This window comes from Stegastes partitus, unplaced genomic scaffold (assembly GCF_000690725.1).
Source record: "Stegastes partitus isolate 25-593 unplaced genomic scaffold, Stegastes_partitus-1.0.2 Scaffold15, whole genome shotgun sequence".
Lineage (NCBI taxonomy): Eukaryota > Metazoa > Chordata > Actinopteri > Pomacentridae > Stegastes > Stegastes partitus.
In genome coordinates, this window is record NW_007577746.1 from 1901700 (window position 1) to 1912977 (window position 11278).

Here is an 11278-nt window from a genome sequence, read left to right on the forward strand (position 1 = left end):
ACAATTTCCATCTTGTCAATTCCTCAAACTGCAAAGTCACCAAAAACTGGAGACACAAAGACAGAAGGTCACCCAACAGAAAGGATCACGGCGTTAAAACCTCCAGTCGCCACGCTGAAGCAGCTGCACCTGTAAATGTCAGCAGACGTATGAGGCAGATTAACACCAAACCAACATGTCGTCACAGCAGGGATTCAAACCTGAGAGTCAGAGTCTACAGTTTCACACACACACACTCACCTGCAGCATCGTTCTATTGTGTGAGCCTTTGGTGGGATTAATGGGGAGCGTGAAGCAGAACTACACGCTCACCTCGGAAAAGATGACGAGAAAAGATCTGGGACTCTAATCGCACCATCACTTTCTCATTTTAAAGGACCTGTTTGACATTAACCCTTGTTCATACCCCTGACTAACCATCTTATTATTGTATCTTTAAAAAAATAAAGCCACAGGTTGTTTTTTTATGAGCCATAATTGTTTTGATAGAATAGGACTTCCAGGGAAAATGACAAATGTTGCAGGAGCACTTGTAGCTGAATATCACTGCACAAGGAGACTACACCGACAAGGACAGCTTTAAATCCAATGCATATTTTAGATTTTTGTAGGCGCAATCGGAATACCTTTTGATGAACTCTCGCATTTTAATTTCATCGTGTATGCAAAAGCTCTACTAGAGAAAAGAGCTTGAATTTACAAATGGCTGAAAATTCTCTGTGTCGCGCCCCAATGTCATGTTCTGTTTCTGCACTGCCCTATTAAACAAAACGTAAATTTAAGCGAGCATCGTCTTGGTGCCCTCTTGTCCTGATGCACCTTCCTCAGCTTTGGAGACTGAGGTTCTTCCACTGAAGGTAGCTGCTTGGTCTCAACTCTCATCAGAGACTCTGAACATTTGCTTGCACCTCGTACAGAACCTTAACTATGTGCTTAGTGTTGTAGTAATGAAAACCGTCTCTAACCCCAACAAATTACATATTTTAAGCCAAACCATGATGTTTCCCTAAACCTAACCAGCCTGTTTATGTGCCAGAACCTAAATGAATCTTTATCATAGCAAAAGTGCGTCAGTTCATTATTTTTCCGCTGTGATTTTTAGCAGTTTATCGGAGACATCACCTGCCGTTGCTTCTGTATTGTGTCAGGTGAGACACAAAATGATCTGTATGGTTGATTGTCATGTTCAAATACCTTTGCTGCTTTGGTGAAGACAGGAATAAAAATGTCACAGACAAATGCTTTGGATGTCAAATGGAAAATGTTTTCTAAAGTGACCACAGACTTCACGTCATCAGTCATTAAAAAGTTTTTTCTTGTTGCTCTTTCTGTTTCTCTAATGGAACAAACTGAGCAGCTTCTGGAGGCAGGCAGGTAAATATAAACCCATTAGAGGCTGGTCGCAGCCTTGAATTCCCGTTCAGTCCATTACACAAACACACAAACTCTCCAGTACGTCCAAGAAGAAGATGAGGAGGTAATGGCGTGATGAAACAGAAGTCCGATGTCAAACCGATGACATTATCGACTCAGAATTTTGTTCCCCAACTGCTGCAATTAAATTCTGTGTGTCGTTTTCTGCTTCTGTCTGCACTGAACAAGGATTATACACACGTGGACAAAATTGTTGGTACCCCTCGGTTAATGAAAGGAAAACCCACAATGGTCACAGAAATAACTTGAATCTGACAAAAGTAATAATAAATAAAAAATCTATGAAAATTAACCAATGAAAATCAGACATCGCTTTTGAACCGTGGTTCAACAGAATTATTTTAAAGAATAAACTCATTAAACAGGCCTGGACAAAAATGATGGTACCCTTAACTTAATATTTTGTTGCACAACCTTTTGAGGCAATCAGTGCAATCAAACGATTTCTGTAACTGTCAATGAGACTTCTGCACCTCTCAGCAGGTATTTTGGCCCACTCCTCATGAGCAGACTGCTCCAGTTGTCTCAGGTTTGAAGGGTGCCTTCTCCAGATACCATGTTTCAGCTCCTTCCACAGATGTTCAATAGGATTTAGATCAGGGCTCATAGAAGTCCACTTCAGAATAGTCCTGTGTTTTCCTCTTTGCCATTCTTGGGTGTTTTTAGCTGTGTGTGTTTTGGGTCATTATCCTGTTGCAAGACCCATGACCTGCAACTGATACCAAGCTTTCTGACACTGGGCAGCACATTTCTCTCTGGAATACCTTGATAGTCTTGAGATTTCATTGTACCCTGCACAGATTCAAGGCACGCTGTGTCAGATGCAGCAAAGCAGCCCCAGAACATAACAGAGCCTCCTCCATGTTTCACAGTAGGGACAGTGTTCTTTTCTTGATATGCTTCATTTTGCATCTGTGAACATTGAGCTGATGTGCCTTACAAAAAAGTTCCAGGTTTGTGTCGTCTGTCCATAGGACATTCTCCCAGAAGCGTTGTTGCTTGTCAACAATCAGTTTGGCAAATTCCAGTCTGGCTTTTTTATGATTTGTGTTCAACAATGGTGTCCTCCTTGGTCGTGTCCCATGAAGTCCACTTTGGTTCAAACAATAACGAATGGTGCGATCTAACACTGATGTACCATGACCTTGGAGTTCACCTTTAATGTCTGAACCGCGGTTCAAAAGCAATGTCTGATTTTCATTGGTTAATTTTCATAGAATATTTATTATTACTTTTGTCAGATTCAAGTTATTTCTATGACCATTGTGGGTTTTTCTTTCATTAACCGAGGGGTACCAACAATTTTGTCCACGTGTGTACGTAAACTAAGTTTGTCCTCAAGTTGCCATTTACAAAATCTGTTCATAATAACTTAGTATGTTTTGCCTGATGCAAAACAGTCTCCTAATGCTCATAATTACTTGACATAGATTACTAAACAGAATAAATAGGGAGCTTAGAAAAACTTGTTTTACAACCATAACATGCAGGTCTGTATTGTCTTTATAAATAACCAGAAAAGGTCCCCGTCTCCAGTTGTTTATACCTTCTCCTTTTCTGTTTGTTCCCTGATGTCTGCCCTCACTGGTTTCACCTGTGTCTCATCTTGTCAGTCAGCCCCTTGTGTGTATATATATATATATATACAGTCTGATCTCTTCCTGTTTCAGCTGCCATAATGTCTGTTTTACCTGCCTTAGATCGCTCCAGGTTCTCTGTCTGCTTCTGGTTTGTGAATTCTGTTTTTTGAACCCTTTTGTTTGATGCTGTTTCTTGCTTCAGTGTGTTCCTATGCGTTTCCTTGGAGCTTCAGTAAAACGCAACTGGACATCTCTGTCAGGCTTTTGTAGACATTTCACCTCTCTTCGAACAGGATTCTTTCGCTCAAAGAGATGGCGACGAATTTCAGATGTACATAGTGACCCAGAACTCTTATGACTCCTGGCCCAATAAAAAGCCAGAACTCACATGTCTGAAGGTATGAATAGTTATGAAACCAGGTGACACAGCAGCAATAATGGTTGTGGAGCAGCCACTTCACACGACAGAGGATATGAGCTTGCCAGGTCAGGGGTCACTAAAGATGTTAGTGCTGTTGAAACTTTATGCAGCTGCTATTTGGCATTGTACACCTCCATCTTTAAACAGAGCGTGTCTATGGCAACAATTAACAAGCACCCGTAACCTTTCATTACGATTACCTGTCAGTGACAATGCATCTTTACCAGCTGACTTCAAATAAATCAAGTGTGACGACACCCATTGGCATCAATTCATGGATGACAGTTGTGAAGCTTTTCCCATCTTGGTCTATTGAAATCAAAAGGTGGGTTGGACCGGAGGACTCAAGGACGTTGCGCAGAGGGATACAGTGGAGACCTGCTAATCGCTAGGAAGTCCCGCCTTAAAGCAAACCCTGCTTCATTGTCTATTTTCCTCTAAATAGGACTATAATTTACAAAATGAACACGATGTTGTATTGTAGAGGACTTCAAGCAAGCAAATGAGAGCATAAACTTATTAGGAAAATGTTTACTGGTCTCACAGATCAGGTCAGAAAAAGGTCATTTTCTACTTTCATGTCTACTTTATAGTTCACCATTCAGGCTAACAAGTCCCCATTGTTGCGTTTTTGTCGTTTCATCCAGTTACTACTTTTTCTCGTCATTTTGTGGCACTTTGAGGTGACAGAAACAGAAAAGCAGCAGAAATGATGTACAGTTGCAAGGTTCATCTTCAGTCAGTCATAATTCATTTATACAGCACAATTCAGTGGATGTAATTCAAAATACTTCATGTAAAAACAAAGATTAGAAATAAAGTGCAGGAATAAATCAGGAGTCTGGAGAAAATCAACGAATACATTTAAAAGCATATACGTTTATTCTTTCATTTTCTGTAATGCAGTTGATGTCACATCACTCTAATGCCATTGCAAGTAATGTATTATCTCCGAGGCCAATGGCTGCCAATCCCCTTAGTGGATTATCAGGATAAGATGTCATACCCGCTGCCGAACACACACACACACACGCAAGCACACACATCGGCATGCTTTTCTGTTGAGGGGAATTCAGCGCTGGGAAATGGCAGCAGGTAGGAATGTGGTTTCAGGTTTCCTTTCTGATTAAAGTTAAATAGAAAATTCATGTTAAACTAAAAAACAAAAAAAAAATCTGTCATTAAGCATTTTCCTAAAGAGAGCCTCCTTTTTTTTTATTTTTTAAGGCTTAAATCATCATCACTCATAAAAGTTTATTTGTAAGGAAATCAGAAAATCATTTTGCCATCAGTATTTAATTTTTCTTCATATTTGACTGTCTTTGTGAACTTGGATTTCTATGGAATCTTATTTTCTTTTTTTGTAAGTTTTTGTTTTAAATTTTTGACTAACTCTAACCCTTTCACATGATGTCCACAATGACCAATCCAAAGCACTTATCAGTATCTGGCACCTCACACGTCATAGAATACAGGATATAAGCAGAATATGTTTTAGGGCACAGCTACTTAGTGAATGACAGGTTGCTAGCCTGAGATCAGATCCATCTCTTGCTTTTTGCATTTAGTTTAGAAAACACCAAGTAGGCAACACAAAAATACCCAACTCAAGTCTTCGCAATAGTAGTCTACAAGCCAATGGGTGACATCATGGTGGCTTTTATAAACAGTGTTTGGTTGTGACGCATTTTAACTTGATCAAAGAACTGCAACTCCAGTGATTTGGATACTAAACTTAGATATGTGTATTGTGATTTCAACCAGCCTAGGTGTACTTGGAAACTGTCTGTCACCTTTTGAAGAACATAAATTATCAAATTGTTGGAAATTCCTTTTGTGATTTTGACCCTGTTTATGAGGTTTAACATTAACAAGACCCAGCGATCTCTTCTGAATACAACCCAGAGGATGTTAACGTTCCAGCCTTTGGAGCAGGTTGAACAGTGACTTTGCTGGAATGATTCAGCTGTTTTTGGTTTGAGTTGCAGTTCATGTGCGAAAATGATGCTTTCTTTCAGAGCTTCAACGATTCTTCACCATCCTGAATCAAAGCCAAGAACAGATGTCAAACTCTGGGTGAAGTCTGGACCTCATTTTGCTGCTATGATATCGAACCCTGATGTCGAGCCACTGATTGAAACTCTCTGCTGTTGACTTGAAGTTACTATGGATAAAAGCCAACAGCAACCAGGGTGGTGGAGTTATTGAATGTTCAGGATGAAGTGGCAATCTATGTTCCTGTTTTTTATCCTACTGACTGGTTGGTGTTTTCGGCCTGTTAATGGGGATTTTGTGGCCTCTGACGAACACTCAGATATTGGAAACGATGAGGGCGTACACCCCATCATCCGCAGAGAAACAAACGCAGACGACCCGGACATGCGCATGGAAACAAATTGGGACGTGCCAAACATGAACGAGGACAACTATGGCGATGCTGACTGGCATCCTCCTTCCTCTTTGTTGGAAACACACTCCGACCTGACACCTGACGCCCCGCTGGTGGTCCGCAGCGACAACACCGATGCTGATGATGGCGCCAACCCAGCCATGAACCAGAACGTTGGCAGTTCATCGTCACAGTGCGGTGATTTCAGCAGCCACCTGACGTCTAACGGTCAGTGCCGGCTGACGGCGAGCCTGCCTCCGGTGGGAACTTCGCAAAAACGCTGCCCGGACATGTTTCGATGTACCGATGATGTCTCCTATTGGCTCCATGAAAACCGGAACAGGAAAGATCAGCTGGAGGAGCTAAAAGAGACGGTGTCCGAGCTGCAGGAGGAGCTGAGGAACCACCAGCAACGAGTCAAAACCCTGGAGATGCAGGTAGACTTCGTGTTCTCTCGTTTACTGTTTGTTTTCTTTGAATGTTCAATGAAATGGCAGGTTTTGGTTCACTTTAGCCATGTATCCGTGTAATTGTAAAGTGAATTTGAAGAGAACTTTTGAAATTAATGAAAGTTTTTTTTTCCATTTACTTCTCTGGAGAAAGTAAACTAGGTGGCGTAGTGTCATCAGAAGGTGGCGATATATGTTGCATCATGCAAAAAGTAGATGTTGCAGTTGCAGTTTGGAAAGGTAGCCTGCTGTTTGGCAATCATTAAAAATACTTGAAGAAGAAAAAATAAACAAAACTTTGGCCATTTGTAGAAAAAAAAAAAAAAGGTGATAGGGTGTCAGAAATTTAGTTCAGTTGGGCAAAGTGTAAGTATTCTTTCATGTCAGCTGGTATTAGTTATATTTGATATTGTCTGGAGATGAAGACACAAAAAAGAGTGCCAAGATAAATGATGCTAAATACTCACTGTCAGAACTTGTTCAAAAAAGTAGTTTTCCTCTTCCAGTCTTTTCAAAAAATCAAAAAACAAGTCAAATTGGGGATATTTTTTACATTTTGCCAGGTCCATATTTCAAAAATGCATCACATTATGCTATGGAGCTTGCCCAGTGTGTTTTAGACATGGTTTGATGGGCTACATTTGGAAACAATGCAAAGATAGATGGTTGGTGGAGATGCCACAACATGTTTCCATTCAACGACATTCGTCTGTGCTTAGCCCTAAAAAAGGATGCAACGTATCTGTTTCTGGAAGTAAATCCATACTGGTCAAAGAAACGACAAAGTCTAAACAGAGCATAATCGCAACAGTCAAAGGTGAAACAAGGTGAAAACTGAAAATTCACATTTGAATTGGTAAACTGGGGTTAAAAAAAAAAAAAAGTGAAAGAGAGACAGAGCAAAAGCATTTTTTAAAATCCATTTTTATGTCGTTTTTTTTTTGAAAGCTGGAAAACATACATGCAGGTAAAACACAAAAGCCTTCTTTCTCTGTCTCTGTTTATTTCTGCCTCTCGTTATCTCTTTGTCTCTCTTTATCTCTTTGTCTTGACACTCACTAAGTCCTCCTTAACCCTGAATGCTAACAGGATTAGCTGCAGGCCAATTGGTCAGGGTCCTGCTTCCTACTGACTCTGTGCTGACCCACAGTGTCCACAGGCTGCCCCCTCTTGAAAACAAGCCTGCAAGACTGCAATCACACATTATCACGTATCAAGTTGTTTTCAAATTATGTCGTTGTTTGTGCCGTATGTTTATCAGAAAGTCAAAGTGGGATGGCAGCTTTTATTAACCAGTGGAGTGCTATTTGGTTCCACATATTCACATGTTACATACATCTTACATCTTTACCTACGTTCTAAAAAAGTCCAACCGGCCATGATTGTTCAGCTCTACAGGCCGGAGCAGGCACCGCACACCAAATATGATTAAAGCATTTAATAGGACGCAACATTAGTGCAAGTCAATGCAAATAGAAATACAATGAATCGTATAAAAAGTTGTAAAATACAACACACAGTTCAAGTTTGTTCAGTTCAAGTGATTTTCAGCCTTTTTAGAGACTAAACTGACTTGGTTTCCACCCACACCAGTCTTTTTAGTACTTTAACTACATTTTGCTGCTAATACTTACTTTTACTTAAATAGGATTTACCATGCAGGACTTTTACTTGTAATGGAGTATTTTTACATTGCTATATTAATAGTAAAGGATCTGAATACTGCTTCCACTAGCATCCTCTTTTCTTTTCTCTTTCTGTCTCTCAGAGTGAAGAAAGTCTTAGTTTAAACTCGACCTTTCAGCAGCGGTTGCGTTCTCTGGAGCAGCGTCAGGCTGAGGCCGACACGTTGCTCCACGTGCATGCGGCGCTGCTGCATGAGCTGCAGGCGCAGCTCCGCAACCTGTCAGACACCGTGCAAGGCATGAGCCACAACACAGGCTGCACGGTCAGCATCCTCAGAGCTACACCGCCACTCGGCATGCGAGACACACTGCCACCAGGTACACATGCAACAAGCACAGTGGTGAGTTGCGAGTTGCAGCAATTTGACACAATAAAAACTACAGGGAGTGCAGAATTATTAGGCAAATGAGTATTTTGACCACATCATGCTCTTTATGCATGTTGTCTTACTCCAAGCTGTATAGGCTCGAAAGCCTACTCCCAATTACGCATATCAGGTGATGTGCATCTCTGTAATGAGAAGGGGTGTGGTCTAGTGACATCAACACCCTATATCAGGTGTGCATAATTATTAGGCAACTTCCTTTCCTTTGGCAAAATGGGTCAGAAGAGGGACTTGACAGGCTCCGAAAAGTCAAAAATAGTGAGATATCTTGCAGAGGGATGCAGCACTCTTAAAATTGCCAAGCTTCTGAAGCGTGATCATCGAACAATCAAGCGTTTCATTCAAAATAGTCAACAGGGTCGCAAGAAGCGTGTGGAAAAACCAAGGCGCAAAATAACTGCCCATGAACTGAGAAAAGTCAAGCATGCAGCTGCCAAGATGCCACTTGCCACCAGTTTTGCCATATTTCAGAGCTGCAACATCACTGGAGTGCCAAAAAGCACAAGGTGTGCAATACTCAGAGACATGGCCAAGGTAAGAAAGGCTGAAAAACGACCACCACTGAACAAGACACACAAGCTGAAACGTCTAGACTGGGCCAAGAAATATCTCAAGACTGATTTTTCTAAGGTTTTATGGACTGATGAAATGAGAGTGAGTCTTGATGGGCCAGATGGATGGGCCCGTGGCTGGATCGGTAAAGGGCAGAGAGCTCCAGTCCGACTCAGACGCCAGCAAGGTGGAGGTGGGGTACTGGTATGGGCTGGTATCATCAAAGATGAGCTTGTGGGGCCTTTTCGGGTTGAGGATGGAGTCAAGCTCAACTCCCAGTCCTACTGCTAGTTTCTGGAAGACACCTTCTTCAAGCAATGGTACAGGAAGAAGTCGGCATCCTTCAAGAAAAACATGATTTTCATGCAGGACAATGCTCCATCACACGCATCCAAGTACTCCACAGCGTGGCTGGCAAGAAAGGGTCTAAAAGAAGAAAAACTAATGACATGGCCTCCTTGTTCACCTGATCTGAACCCCATAGAGAACCTGTGGTCCCTCATCAAATGTCAGATTTACAAGGAGGGAAAACAGTACACCTCTCTGAACCGTGTCTGGGAGGCTGTGGTTGCTGCTGCACGCAATGTTGATCGTGAACAGATCAAAACACTGACAGAATCCATGGATGGCAGGCTTTTGAGTGTCCTTGCAAAGAAAGGTGGCTATATTGGTCACTGATTTGTTTTTGAATGTCAGAAATGTATATTTGTGATTGTTGAGCTGTTATCTTGGTTTCCCTGGTGAAAATAAGTAATTGAAATGGGTATATATTTGTTTTTGTTAAGTTTCCTAATAATTATGCACAGTAATAATCACCTGCACACACAGATATCCTCCTAAAATAGCTAAAACTGAAAAAGCCCTGCTCCAACTTCCAAAAATATTCAGCTTTGATATTAATGAGTGTTTTGGGTTAATTAAGAGCATGGTTGTTGTTCAATAATAAAATGAATCCTCAAAAATAAAACTTGCCTAATATTTCTGCACTCCCTGTATACATAACAGTGTTTTCTCTTTGGCAACTACATTTGTTTTACTTTTTTTTTTAAAATTAAGTGTCTTAACTTTGCATGTCAAAAACTGTTCGCTGCTGTTTGCAGTAGTTTTGCAGATTAGGCTGAACATTTTGAACCTGAGAGTAGTTTTGCTAAAGACTGACCAACAGAAGGTTGAGTCACTGTGTTGATAGTCTGTTTGGTGATGCTGTGTAAAGCCGTCTCTCTCTCTCTCCCTCTCACAAACTCTCTGTCCATCTGTCTTTCTGTCTCCCTCAGATGGAAAGTACCTGTCTTTCTGTCCATCAGACTGCGCGTCTCTGTTTTATAATGGCGTTCGTCGTTCTGGGGTTTACACCATTGTAATGTCTTCAGGCAGCACCCTGCCTGTCTACTGTGACATGGAGACCGAGGGTAAGACACACTGTGTTCTGCATGAACAATTAATTGATTTTAAATTGAAACTGCGATTTGAAACTATGCAATTATCAAATCAAAACTATATGTTAGGATATCCGTTATGCAGCACATTTGGCCCAAGGTTTAAACTGCCGAGTCCATGGTTTTACACATTCATGCCGTCTTTCTTGTTGTGAAGTTTGACCTTAAAACATTACATTACAAGTGACATTGCAATATCTTCTCAAAAAAAAAATCACAATTCATATTTTCCCTATATTGTACATCCCACTTCACTGGCTCACTGAGACTGAATTAAACAAAGCCATCATTCAGCAACTATTGGGCTTTTCCCATTTCAGTAACTGAACAATATTAATTACATGAAACAGGAGATCATTGCTGAACAAGCTGATTTCAACAGCAGAATCTACATAGATATCTATGGAAGTTGATTGTCGCAATACAAAAGTTAATCATGTTGACTTAAATTAAAACTTTGTGTCTGAACATGACCTTCAACCCCTGGCAAAAATTATGGAATCACTAGTCATGGAGGATGTTCATTCAGTTGTTTAATTCTGTACGAAAAAGCAGATCATAGACATGCCACAAAACTAAAGTCATTTAAAGCAACTTTCTGGTTTTAAGAAACACTAAAAGAAATCAAGAAAAAAAAAGTGGTAGTCAATAACAATTGCTTTTTTTAGATGAAGCAGAGGAAAAAATTATGGAATCATGAAAAACAAACAAACAAAAAACTACAACATACCACTAGTACTGTTGCACCACCTCTGGCTTTTATAACAGCTTGCAGTCTCTGAGGCATGGACTTAATGAGTGACAAACAATACTTTTCATCAATCTGACTCCAACTTTCTCTGATTGCTGTTGCCAGATCAGCTTTGCAGGTTGGAGCCTTGTCATGGACCATTTTCTTCCATTTCCACCACAGATTTTCAATTGGATTGAGATCTGGACTGTTTGC

At 40.7% G+C, this 11278-nt stretch overlaps 1 protein-coding gene across 1 annotated transcript; it reads left to right on the forward strand.

Moving 5' to 3' along the window:
* Nucleotides 1-5643: 5643 nt before the first annotated feature.
* On the forward strand, nucleotides 5644-10305 carry LOC103363848 (angiopoietin-4-like; the record flags this gene model as incomplete). Its single annotated transcript, XM_008290788.1, has 3 exons — nucleotides 5644-6261; nucleotides 8042-8276; nucleotides 10171-10305. Coding segments are annotated over exons 1-3 (988 nt in total), but the record flags the coding sequence as incomplete, so codon positions are not given.
* Nucleotides 10306-11278: the final 973 nt, after the last annotated feature.